We start from the raw sequence: 13,621 nt of genomic DNA, 5'->3' as shown, positions 1-13,621 counted from the left end.
ACACAATAGCAGATGTAAAGGTAGCCATCTTACAGCAAAAAAACTTCCGGACCAGACTCCAAAGAGAAACTGCTGAATTCCAGTTCATTTGCAAATTTGACACCATCAGATCAGGATTAAACAAAGACTGTGAATGGCTATCCAACTACAGAAGCAGTTTCTCCTCCCTTGGGGTTCACACCTCAACTGCTAGCAGAGCACCTCACCCTCCCTGATTGAACTAAGCTCGTTATCTCCATACTGATTTATACCTGCCTCTGGAAATTTCCATTACTTGCATCTGAAGAAGTGAGGTTCTTACCCAGGAAAGCTTATGCTCCCAATACTTCTGTTAGTCTTAAAGGTGCCACAGGACCCTCTGTTGCTTTTTACAGATTCAGACTAACACGGCTACCCCTCTGATACTTGTCACTTCAGTAGAGTTACTCCAGATTCTCACCAGTATGAGGCCTTGGCTACACTTGCGAGTTACAGCACTGTAAAGGCTCCCCCAGCGCTGTAACTCACTCCCCGTCCACACTGGCAAGGCATTTGCAGCGCTGTATCTCCGTGGTTGCAGCGCTGCATGTACTCCACCTCTCCAAGAGGAATAGCAAGTATTGCGCTGCAGCGCTGCGGTGCCAGTGTGGCCGCCCAATGCACTGTGAATGGCCTCCAGAATTATTCGGCAGTATTCCACAATGCCTGTTCTAGCCACTCTGGTCATCAATTCAAACTCTACTGCCCTGGCCTCAGGTAACCAACCATGTGATCGACCCTTTACATTCCCCAGGAATTTTAAAAATCCCCTTCCTGTTTGCTCAGCCCGGCGTGGTGTGGAGTGCTATCAGCGAATCTTTCCAGGTGACCATGCCTCCACGCGCCAAGCAAGCCCCAGCATGGAGCAATGGCGAGTTGCTGGACCTCATCAGTGTTTGGGGGGAGGAAGCTGTACAGTCCCAGCTGCGCTCCAGCCGTAGGAATTACGATACCTTCGGGAAGGTATCAAAGGACATGATGGAAAGGGGCCATGACTGGGACGCCCTGCAGTGCAGGATTAAAGTGAAGGAGCTGCGGAGTGCCTACCGCAAAGCCCGCGATGCAAACGGCCGCTCGGGTGCTCCCCCCACGACCTGCCGATTCTACAAAGAGCTGGATGCGATACTTGGGGTTAACCCCACCTCCACTCCGAGCACCACCATGGACACTTCAGAGCCGATGGGGGGGGGAGGAGAAGGAGGAGAAAAACGGGAGTGATGGTGGTGGGCCGGATGGAGACACCCCGGAATCCCTGGAGCCATGCAGCCAGGAGCTCTTCTCGAGCCAGGAGGAAGGTAGCCAGTCGCAGCGGCCGGTACTTGGTGGAGGACAAACAGAAGAGCAGGTTCCCGGTAAGTGGGGTTTTTTTTCGGGAAGGAATTTTTTCGGTGCGGGCTCTTTGGGAGAGGAGGGTTAGGCATGCATGCCTAGATGCGGAATAGTGCATTGATGTGGTTTATCACATCACGGTAATCGGCCTCAGTAATCTCCTCGAATGTCTCATCCAGAACGTGTGCAATGCGCTTGCGCAGGTTTATCGGGAGAGCCACCGTGGTCCTTGTCCCAGCCAGGCTAACGTGTCCGCGCCACTGTGCCGCGAGGGGCGGGGGGACCATTGCTGCACACAAGCAAGCTGCATATGGGCCAGGGCGAAAGCCGCATTGCAGTAGAAGACCCTCCCTTGCTTCCCAGGTCACCCTCAGCAGCGAGATATCGTCCAGGACGAACTCCTGTGGAAAATGTTGGGACAGTGTTCAGTGTAGGTGCCCCCTGAAGCTGTTGGCTCTCCCCAAGGCACAGAAACCCAGAGGACAGTGCAGCCCTGAAACAATCAGTCCCCCTTACTCACCATTTTGAGGCTCCCGTGGGATATGTGTGCTCTGTTTCGGATGGGAAAATTATGCTATTGTGTAGACCCTGTGTGTTTTCTACTCCTTAAGTGCGAGGGGGAATCATTACTCTGTCTGGTATAAACAGTGCTGCCTCTGTTAAACGCTGCATTTTGCCTATACAGCTGCATCAACCTTGAGACCTCAGCCGTCCCTCTTATCGCCTGCTCAGAGACTGCAAAGACTCAGGAAGAGACCGCGAAAAAGCAAAGAAGACATGCTGCAAGAAGTGATGCGGCAATCTATTAAAGAGAATGAGAAAGCACAGGACTGGAGGGAGAGAAAGCAGGATCCGCCAGGAAAACACAGCGCACCGGCGGCAAAGCACCGCGCACCGGCGGCAAAGCACTGATAGGCTCATAAGCATCCTGGAGCGCCAAGCAGATGGTATCCAGGAGCTGGTAGCCATGCAGAAAGAGGAGCAGTACCGCAAACGCAAACGCCATCCCCCCCTACAGCCCTTGTCCCAAAACTCTTTCCGTTGTGCCCCACTGTCACCTCCAACCCACTTTTCCCAACTTCTGTGTTCTTCACGCCACCCGCTGCCTCCAACACCAGTATCTTCACCACCCAGCCCTGAAAACCACGACCCTTACCCTCTGCACTCAACCCCCATCACCATGCAGTATAGCTGTCCTGAAGTGCAGCACTCACTGCACAGCACACCAGACAGGACATACGCGAATCTGTGATTGTACTGTTCCCCACTCCACCCCCTTGTTTCTTTTCAATAAATAATTTTTTTTTCTTTTCAATAAATGGATTCTTTGGCTTTGAAAACATTCTTTATTATTGCATAAAGTAAAAGACTCCTTAGCCCAGGAAATAAACAGGCACTGCAAGTCTGCTTGTCTGCTAAGCAGACACTGATTCCTAAAGATTGGAACTACTGCACTTCACTCCCATGCAGGGCACCAGATATCACTGCTGGTTTTCAGCCTCAAATTGCTACCTCAAGGCATCCCTAATCCTTGCAGCCCCGCGCTGGGCCCCTGTAATAGCCCTGCTCTCTGGCTGTGCAAATTCAGCCTCCAGGTGTTGAACCTCGGAGGTCCATGCCTGAGTGAAGCTTTCACCCTTCCCTTCACAAATATTATGGAGGGCACAGCACGCGGATATAACCGCGGGGATGCTGTTTTCGGCCAAGTCCAGCTTCCCATACAGAGATCGCCAGCGGCCCTTTAAACGGCCAAAGGCACACTCCACAGTCATTCGGCACCGACTCAGCCTGTAATTGAACCGTTTCTTGCTGCTGTTAAGGCTCCCTGTGTAGGGTTTCATGAGCCACAGCATTAACGGGTAAGCGGGATCTCCAAGGATCACAATGGGCATTTCAACTTCCCCTACTGTGATCTTCCGCTCTGGGAAAAAAAAGGATCTTCCGGCCTGCATCTTCCTGAACAGCCAAGTGTTCCGAAAGATGCGTGCGTCATGCACCTTTCCGGGCCAGCCTGTGTTAATGTCAATGAAATGCCCACGGTGATCCACAAGCGCCTGCAGAACCATAGAGAAATACCCCTTCTGATTAACGTACTCGGATCCTAGGTGGGGTGGTGCCAAAATAGGAATGTGTGTCCCATCTATCGCCCCTCCACAGTTAGGGAACCCCATTTGTGCAAAGCCATCCACTATTTCCTGCACGTTACCCAGAGTCACGGTTCTTCTGAGTAGGATGCGATTAATGGCCTTGCAAACTTGCATCAACACAATTCCAATGGTCGACTTTCCCACTCCAAACTGGTTTGCGACCGACCGGTAGCTGTCTGGAGTTGCCAGGTTCCAGATTGCAATAGCCACCCGCTTCTCCACTGGCAGGGCAGCTCTCAATCTCGTGTCCTTGCGCCACAGGGTGGGGGCGAGCTCCTCACGCAGTCCCATGAAAGTGGCTTTTCTCATCCGAAAGTTCTGCAGCCACTGCTCGTCATCCCAGACTTCCATAACGATGTGATCCCACCACTCAGTGCTTGTTTCCCGAGCCCAAAAGCGGCGTTCCACGGTGCTGAGCATGTCCGTGAATGCCACAAGCAATTTCGTGTCGTACGCGTTACGCGGCTCGATAGCATCGTCGGACTCCTCACCCTCACTCTCACTGTCACTTTGGATCTTAAGGAATAGTTCGACAGCCAAACGTGACGTGCTGGCGAGACTCGTCAGCATACGCCTCAGCAGTTCGGACTCCATTTCCCGCAGACAGATCGCGCTGCACAGAAACCGTTGAAAGATGGCGCCAAAGGTGGACGGAAACAAAAGGATTTCTGGGATGCGAAACGATGCATCATGGGGCATTGGGACAGGACCCAGAATCCCCCGCACCCACGCCCCCTTTCCACAACCCATGGCGCCAGAATGGGAAAAGGTGCTCTGTGGGATAGCTGCCCATAATGCACCGCTCCCAATAGCGCTGCAATTGCCGCAAATGTGGCCACGACAGTGCGCTGGGCAGCTGTCAGTGTGGACAGACTGCAACGCTTTCCCTACTCAGCTGCATGAAGTCAGGTTTAACTCACAGCGCTGTACATCTGCAAGTGTAGCCAAGGCCTGAGAGAAGTCAGATTCTGCAGAAAAGGCATGTTACAGACGCATGTGTGCGCACACACCACGTGTCACTGCTGTAACTTAGGCCATAGCATGCTCTTTGCATGTACATTCCGTCAGTGGTTATGTGGTACATGCTTTGTGTTTGGCCATGAAAAATAACTGGAGCATTACTTTGTCTTCAAAGCACCATGCACACATGATGCTGTATAAATACTAATCTCAGCCACCATTGGGTGGGAACTTGGCAAATGGATGGGCCATTGGAGCTGAAAACATCAATGAAAGACAGGATGTGGTTACAATTTGGGTGCTGATGGCCACCTCACCTGGCCGGTTGCTAAATGGCACAGATTTAAAAGAGTCCATGTAGCACGCCAATGTCTAAAATAAAGTAACAGCACAATGAGGATTATGGTGTAAAAATCTAGATCAAGAGAAAAAATGTGTCTGAAGCCATCAAGGGATGTGTGTGTGGTGGTGGTGGCGTAGTACTTTATTAACGATAAGTAAGGCTACGTTTTAGTCACAGGTATTTTTAGTAAAAGTCATGGACAGGTCACAGGCAATAAACCAAAATTCATGGCCTGTGACCTGTCCATGACTTTTACTATATACCCCTGACTAAAATTTGGGAGGGGGGCTGCCTGGGGGTGCCACGGGTGCTGGGGGAGAGCAGCCTGGGTGCTTCGGGGGGGGGGGGGGGGTGGCGGGGGGCGCGGGGCCCCCGGGGGGGGGGGGGGGGGGGATGGCGGGGCCGGCAGGTTCCCTACCTGGCTCTGTGCCTCCCTCCCACCCACACCAGCAGCAGAGTTTGGGTGTGGGAGGGGGTTGGGGCATGGAACAGGGTGAGGCGGGCTCTGGGTGGTGCTTACCTGGGGGCTCCCCTGAAGCGGCGACATCCCCCTCACTCAGGTCCTAGGCAGAGGCATGGCCAGGCAGCTCTGCGTGCTGCCTCCGCCCAGAGCGCTGGCTTTGCAGCTCCCATTGGCCGGGAACCGCAGCCAATGGGATCTGTGGGGGTGGTGCCTGCAGGCGGAGGCAGTGCACAGCGCTGCCTGGCCACGCCTCCGCCTAGGAGCTGAGCGAAGGGGATGTTGCCGCTTCCGGGGAGCTCCCTAGGTAAGCGCCGCCCAGAGCCCTCCTCATCCCGTCCTGTGAACCAACCTCCTGCCTCTTCCCACACCCAAACTCTACTGCTGGGGGCGGAGCGGTGGCCTGAGATTGTGCGACTGGCACAGGGGCACAGATTTAATGGTCATGGAAAGTCATGGAATCTGTGACATCTGTGACCTCCATGACAAACTTGTAGCCTTAACGATAAGGCATGGGGTAGAGTAACCACCATGAATCAAGTTAATGAGATGAGGAGTAAGCCTTCTTCTGAGCCCCATGGCACTGAAGGAGCATTGGGGTCCAACCCTGCTGTAGTTTGCCTTGAAGATGATGCATGATTATGCCTCTAGAGAGCAAACCATGAGCTTTATCTCCCCAAGGGTTATTTATTCACACAGCAGTTCCTTAGTTGCTCTGTGTTAACGAAGTGGAGAGGCGGGCATGTTCTCATCATGTTTCTCTCTCTGCTGCCCAGGGAGACCCAACAAACGGATCGTGGGGACGATGCAAGGTGGAGAGACAGAGGATGATGTAAGTAGGAAAACATCTTGTGTGGGCTGCAGGGCATCTCTGATTGTCCATCACTGATGGCACTTTGCAGTGACAGACCTGCTCCCACTGCACTAGATGGCAGTGTTCCCCCAACAAATCTTCATCACACAGGCATCCTCCCCCCATTCCCCTTCCCATCCTCACCCTACACATCCCCACACCCTCTCTCTCCTGCATGTTGTTTCCCTGTTTTCTTTATTTAGCTTGTTTAGTCTCTGTTACTTCTCCATTGCCCTAACTCCATTCTGTACCTCCTTAGTAATGACAGATCTCCTGTCTGTGCTAGAACTCCTAGCCCTGCCCACTTCTGTTCTGGCCAGCCATTGAGCCTGAGGCATCAATGGGGTGGAGGGAGGGGTTGGGATTTTCAGCACAGTTGAGGGGATGCAGGCACGTTCATTTCAATGGAAGCTGTGTCTCTGTATCCCTAGGCTGCTTTGAAAATCCCACCACGGCTCTTTAAGACTTGAAAAATGGCTTGTTCTAGGGCAGGGGTTCTCAAACTGGGGGTCAGGCCCCCTCAGGGGGTCGTGAGGTTATTACAAGGGGGGTCACGAGCTGTCAGCCTCCACCCCAAACCCCGCTTTTCCTCCAACATTTATAATGGTGTTAAATATATTAAAAAGTGTTTTTAATTTATATGGGGGTCGCACTCAGAGGCTTGCTATGTGAAAGGGGTCACCAGTCCAAAAGTTTGAGAATCACTGTTCTAGGGGGAGGAAGGACTCTAGCAATATTGCCATCAGGCTACTGGAAGGAAGGAGATTGTGAGGTGATTTCCTTCTCCCGGTCCTGCGGCCCAGCCGGGAGATTGGGTGGGGAGCTGCTTCTGCCTTCTGCCCCCTGCTGTTGGAGGGGAGATGGGGCCAGAGAAGGGACAGTGAAGGCTGACCCTGGTGACTAGAGGCTAGACAGGCCATGCTAGGGATCAAAGCACCCCCACCTAAGACCCATCAGGGAGCAGGCAGACACTCTAGTTGCTCCACTCATCCCTCTAGGGTCTACTTAGCTGGTGTCCTCCCCCGGCCTGTCCTGTCAGCTGGGGCCTTGCCCTCTGCTGTCATTCTGTCAGTGACCGGCAGGATGGGCTCTGTGCAGTGCTGCTAGTCCAAGGGAGAGGGACCAGGCTGCTAATGGCAGGAAGCAGAGCTCTGTGGGGCTCTGCGTGCTCTGCCATTCGTAGATCTCCCTCTCAGCGCTGCTCGGACTCGCTCAGACTGAAGCCGGCATTAGGGTCTCAGAGGTGATGTTTCTTCGCTATAAAGTATTTGGACTTTCCAAAGGCTGTTGACAAAGCCCCTCCCTAGAGGCTGCCAAGTGTGAGAGGAAGGAGCTGTCATGAATCAGAAAGGGCCTACGAGAGAGAGAGAGAGCGCAAAGAGCAGGAACTAATGGTGAATTATCAGCCTGGCAAAGATTAACAGTGGGAGCTTCAGAGGTCGGGACTTGGAGCAGTTGGATTGAATCTCACGGGACCCACAGACTTGCCCCTGTGATCCATTCATTTGTGACCTCTAGGCTTGCTTACTGCATCCCAGTATCCCCAGGAATGAAGCCACATGCCCTGACAAAGCTCTAATTAGCACGAAATGCAGTAGCCTTCCTGCTTAGCAGCACAGCTCTAGTAAGCATAATACCCAGGCACTCCACACTGGTTCTCCATTGAACAGTCTGGTTCAAGGTCTCAGTCCTGCCATTCAAAGCCCCCCCCCCCCATGGGATTGGCCCTGTCTACCTAAGAGACACCTCTCCCTCCACGACCAGGATCTCAGGCACAGGCGTGTGGGAGACAGAATTTAAAATGGGGTGGGACCAACACTGTGGAACTCACGGCCACAAGAGACAGGAATGACTGGGGACCTCCCAACATTCACAGCTGAATGCAAAACCCATCTCTGTCGTGGCTTCCCCACAGAAGGTCTGTCCCCTGCCCCCAACACACCCCAACAAAACTGAGCTATACAAGCGGTCTCTCCTGCCAGCAGAGGAGAAGGGTTGATCCTGTTCGAGGTGTGTTTGATAGCTTTGGGGATGCTCAGATACTGTGAGGATGAGGGGGTTTGAGGCCCTAGCTCGATAGGCCAGCTCCCAGTGTTCTTTCTGCTCAGGGCCCAGTGGAGTGAAGGAGAGAGTGACCCCTAGCCATCACCCTCACATTCTGTCTGGGCAGGAATTCACCAGGCCTTGCTCAACAATTCGCTTCTGGCTTGAATTGGTTTGTTTAAGTTCATTTTGCTGCCTCCTGGGAAATGACTCGTTCTCTTAGTGTTTGGGACGGAGACACCCACACTCCTGTGCAAGAGGCTGGCAGGTGACAAGTTCCCTGAATACCTGGTCTCCAGCCAATCCCCATCTGGCTTTCTGAGGAGTACAAACTCCCTCCGGTGTCAGCAGTATCCAGGGAAGGAAGTGTAGTTATCTCCAGGTGCAGGGCATGGATGAGTGAGCTGGATACCTCATCTGACTTACAGATCTTGTAAGGCAGCTCTCAAGAGCTGAGTGAGCTTTGGTGGGGGCCTGTTGCTGCAACAGGGAGAACGCAGGAGCCATCTAAAGAGAGAGCCCTCTCACTCAGCGTTCTGGAGGCTAGGACTCCTTGGGCTGCGTCTCAGTTAGTATCTGGGACTGCAGCTGCTTGGGAAAGCTTTCTGCCTGTCTAGGCGCTCCCTGCCCCATCATTGTAATGTCTGAGGACACCGTCCAGGTCAGCAATGATTTATCCTCACAGCCCCCCAGGAGGGAGAGACATAGCAGCCCCATTTTACAGGAAGAGGGGTACTGGGGCACAGAGAAGGGCAGTGCCAGAGTTGGGAGTAGAACCTGGGTCTGCTGAGTCCCAAGCCAGTGCTTCAGCCCTAAGACAAGTCTTCCTTCTCCCATAAAGCTTGCAAAGCCCCTCCTAGCCCATTGCCCACAGGAGCAAGTGTTCCTCCAGGCACCCCGTGGGGCCCAGATCCCTTCAGCGGGGGGAAGGGTGCTGATCACCGCACGACTGTCAGGGACTGGGGCATGGGCATCAGATCCAATGCTTAGAGCCCTAGGCATCAGGCCTGAGGAGTGTAGCCAAAGTCAATAGCTGGGGGCCAATGCCTAGTGTCAAGCCAGACTCAATAACCAGGAACAGAGGCAGGAGCTGGGAACGAGGCAGAGCGGGGATCTGCCTTGTTAATTCCTAGTACTGCCTCCAGGCTTAAATGGAATGTCTTGACCAATCAGAGGCCATGGGAGGAGCTGCCAGGCATCTCTGCTGTGAGCAGCACTTTCCGCGTGATGGGTTTCCCAGGGCTTATGGTGCATTGGCCGTGGCTCTGCCAAAGCTGGCTGGTGGAATCACTGCCCAGCCTCAGACCTGGGTTCAAGACTCTCAAATCCAACGAGCAGGGAGGGGTCCCCCTCCAGACTGGAAGGTGCATTTTGTCTTTGTTCACCTTCCTCTGCACCAGCCTGTGCTGGCCAGAGCCAGGCTATGGGCTTCCTCCATGGACTCTTGGCCTGAGCCAGGACAGGGATGCTGCCTAGCCCCTCAGGCCAGGCCCTGCACAACTGCTTTCTCATTCTTGCTCTCTCCTCTCCACTCCCTTTTGTCCTTCTCTCATCTTTCTGTTTGTAGCCACTCCAAACAGAACAGGGGGGAGGTCAGGAGGAGTGGGGCCTGTTGACCCCTCCCCCCCCAACTCCACCTATTGGCACCTGTCAGGTCCCAGCAGCCACCCAGGCGTGGAGCTCCAGAGGCCCCAGCCCAGTAGCTCTCAGCAGCAGCTGCTTCAGCTCCTCCTGGAGCAGCACCCCAGCAGGTACCAGGGCTCAGCCACAACTACATGACTCCACCAGGGACAGACCCTCAGACAGATATGGGTCAAAATATAGAGAAAGAAACCCAAGGAAGGGAAGGGTTAAATCCACTAAGGGAGAGAACCAGGCCATGGAGTAGGGCAGGCTGAGGGGAGAACACAGCGAAGGGACAGAGCTGGCGAGAGCTGTACACTGGAGCCAACAGCTGTGTGCCTGGCCTCCCGGCCTGCTTTGCTTGTATATCATAGAATCACAGAAGATTAGGGTTGGAAGAGACCTCAGGAGGTCATCTAGTCCAGCCCCCTGCTCAAAGCAGGACCAACCCCACTAAATCGTCCCAGCCAGGGCTTTGTCAAGCCTGACCTTAAAAACCTCTAAGTATGGAGATTCCACCACCTCCCCAGGTAACCCATTCCAGTGTTTCACCACCCTCCTAGTGAAATAGTGTTTCCTAATATCCAACCTAGACCTCCCCCACTGCAACTTGAGATCATTACTCCTTGTTCTGTCATCTGCCACCACTGCGAACAGCCAAGTTCCATCCTCTTTGGAACCCCCCTTCAGGTAGTTGAAAGCTGCTATCAAATCCCCATACACATTGCCTTTAGGGCAGGGCCTGGGTTTCCCTTCTATCTGTCCAGCACCCAGCCCACAAGGGCAGCTACCGTAATAATGATAATCATCTTCACTGGGCTTGCTGCCTTGGCCTGTGCCAGGGCAGGGCACCTACTGTGGCAGCTGAGCTGTGTGCTGCGAGAGCAGAGACACAACCTCGGAGTTGGTGAGCCGCTTCCTGAGCCTGTAGCTCCGGCTGAGCTGCTCCTCGGACCAGGTGCGCTGGGGGCTGCTGCAGGGGCAGAGAAGGAAGGTGAGTTTCAAGAAGCTGCCTGCTGCCCCAGGCCAGCATGTTTGCAGTGGGGAGCAAAGTGAGCCCAGGTCTGCTTTCCTTACCCACCTGCTCCTCTCCTCTGTCCTCGCCCTGCCTCTCTCAACCAGTCTGGGACCCCCCTTTCAGGGAGAAGCTCTGTTCTCTTCCCGGGAGCCTGGCTCCTGGCAGACAGTCATGCAGGACAGCCTGCAGACCTTTAGCCCTGGTGAGCAGCACGTCTCTGGGCACCATTGCCCTGTGCATGCTGTTTGGAGTTGGCTTTCCAGGTTCTGTCTGTGTTCTCAGCATCCCTTCCTGTAGCATCGCGCTTTGCAACAAACAGCTCAGACATTGCACACAGCACCCTCAGCTGTGAGCAGCATCTGCTGCTGCCTCCTTTCCTTGCTCTCACTTTGGTTGCATTCTGTTTGCTTTTCTTTTTAATGTTTTTCCCTTCTCCATCTCCCATTGTTCTCTCCACTCTCGCTCTCCAAGGTGGGATCAGCCCAAGCCCAACCAGGTAAACACAAGACCTCCAGCACCAAGGCACAGGTGGGTTTGTCTCCTGCGGTTCGTTTCCTCAACCTTATCCTAGGGCACTCAGCAGTTTCCTCTATGGTCCTGCTGCCCCCCCCCCCCCCCAGATTCAGCAGTGGTAAAGAAATCCATTGTCACCACCCCACTAGGGGACTGGAAAGGAGGTCTTCAGCGGCATGAGTGGAGCAGCCACTGCCTAGCAAAGTGGGAGATTGCTGCTGAAAGCTGTGTAGTGTCTTTAGTTCCCACCGGTGGTGAGGGCTCCAGTCTCTGAGCATTTCTGAGAGTCAGCAGCTCCAGCCTGTGCTGTTGGCTCAGTAATGAAGCCATATACAGAATCCCTGTTGCTGCTCCTTATGCCAGAGCCAAAACTGGACCCCGCCCCACTGTGTGCTTCTTGGCAACTGGGTCATTATCTCAGGATGGGAGGACGTGGTTCTGGTTAATTTCAGCACAGGCGGGGAACGTGACTGCAGTTCCTCTCAGCACAGGGTGCAGGTTTCCCCCGTGCCAAGTTTCTGGCCACACAGAAGCCATGGACATTGCAGGCTTTGTACGTTTTGTCCATTGAGGATAGCACTGGTTTGAGAAGGGATTGGCCATGAATTCTGTACCCATTGCTTTTTTACAGGAGGAGTCGGAGGATAGTGAGATTGACCTGGACGATGATGAAGACGATGATGAGGATGACCTTGAAGATGACAGCATGGAAATCTCTCCCAGCAAGGCCAATCGCCGGGCCAGGAAGCCAGAGCCACTGGAAGAGAGTGATAATGACTTCTGACTCTCCTTCCGAGGTGGAACCACTCAACATCTCAAGATGAAAACTTCTGACAGCGAAAGGGTTGGGAATGTAACACACGCTGCTGTGCCTGCAAGTATTTTATAGAGGAATGAAATTCGGAGTCGGTAAATAATAAAGCTATGTTCACAGTGACAGTTAAACTTTAATTGCCAATCTCCTTCCCTGCTCGTCTTTCCCAAAATTTGACTCATTCTGATGATAATTAAAAGTGACATGATATTAAATACTTGTTTACTTAACCTGTTGGGAAGTGGGATTGTATCTGAGCATTAGAACTAGAGTTCCACACTCCAGGATGCCAAAGGTTTGAAAACCACTACCAGATGGTGGGTTAGGCCTTGTCTACACACAAACCTGTACCAGTGTAACTAGTACTGGTTACAACTGTCGCAAAACCCTTGTGTGGGTACATTTGAATTGATTTAAACCTGCTTTATATTGATTTAGCCAAAACTGATTCCTTACCAAATTAAGGGCTTGTTCCCACACAGAGGTTTCACCAGTTTAACTAAAGGTGTGATATTAAACTATTAGGGGTAAGCCGTTGCAGAACAGTGTGGATGCTGTTATATTGGCATAAACCCATTTTATATCAGTAATTTATCTTAAATCTGTCAGGAAGAGGGTTAAGCGAAACTGCAATAACCCACTCTTGAACCACCATCATAGGGCTTTGCAGCAGTTGAACTAAATCAGCATAAGCATCAAGCCTTTAGTTAAAGTCCTGAGCCTGTATGTAGATCAGGCCGTAGTCTCTTGCAATGAGTGCAGTCAAATAGGTCCAAAGTTTGTCTAGCTGCCATGGGTTTGCCTTCATTGCAATGCGTGCCTTACAGGACCTTCCTTCTTTGGATGTCTTTTGCATGATACCTCTCGATATGACAACTGGGTAGAGATTCTCTTCCATAAACAAGCCTAAAAAGTCACAGAAGTCTATTGTACTATCAAATTCTGCTGTCCTCCTGCATGCTATACAAGCTGTTTCGTTTATATAGATCCCCGTGTTTCAGAAATAAATGTATTTTCTGCATTGATTCATGTGACTTTTTTTATTGAGAAGTTTTAGTAGGTTAGGCTGGCGCAATTCTTGTTGAGAAACCATGTAGGTTAGAGAAAGCTCGAGTGCATTCACTTCATGTGTCAGTTATGTCTGCCTCACTTGCTTGTCAGCTCTGCTGTAGAATGGCATAGCGTCCCGGGAACAGACATTACTGCTTGATTAGAGCACTTCACCTTGGCGCTTGTTCATCAGGACAGTTGAGTGGCCCAGTTTTGTTCCCATATTGCTGGCACCCTGCTAGCCTGGCATGTTCTACATCTGGAAATCTGCCCTTGTTTTCCCTACATCTGCGTTACAGACGTGCGTCTATCCATCTTCATTATTAGTACTGCAGGAAGGAAGGAACATTAAATAGTTCAAGGTGAATTTCTTCATGCCACCCACCCCAGCCATTCCTTTCACACCAGTGTGGTGCCAGTCAATAGAGCAAGGAGGTTGAAGTCTAACTT

The 13,621-nt window shown here is 52.5% G+C and overlaps 1 protein-coding gene across 3 annotated transcripts in view; it reads left to right on the top strand.

Annotated features, from left to right (window-relative positions):
• Positions 1-13,146, top strand: part of CLUAP1 (clusterin associated protein 1) — a 187,208-nt gene extending 174,062 nt beyond the window's left edge. For 2 of the 3 annotated variants that reach the window (XM_026659814.2, XM_029913502.1), the window contains 2 exons: positions 6,034-6,089; positions 11,939-13,146. In XM_026659814.2, the coding sequence (XP_026515599.1) occupies positions 6,034-6,089; positions 11,939-12,091 (209 nt within the window). In that variant the 3' untranslated portion in view covers positions 12,092-13,146. Of the gene's footprint in view, positions 1-6,033; positions 6,090-11,265; positions 11,323-11,938 lie in introns of all 3 variants that reach the window. The other variant, XM_026659813.2, reaches the window with a different exon arrangement.
• The last annotated feature ends 475 nt before the right edge of the window (positions 13,147-13,621 follow it).

This window comes from Terrapene carolina, unplaced genomic scaffold (assembly GCF_002925995.2).
Source record: "Terrapene carolina triunguis isolate 2854851 unplaced genomic scaffold, T_m_triunguis-2.0 Scaffold695, whole genome shotgun sequence".
NCBI lineage: Eukaryota > Metazoa > Chordata > Testudines > Emydidae > Terrapene > Terrapene triunguis.
This window is presented reverse-complemented; position numbering and strand designations above follow the sequence as displayed.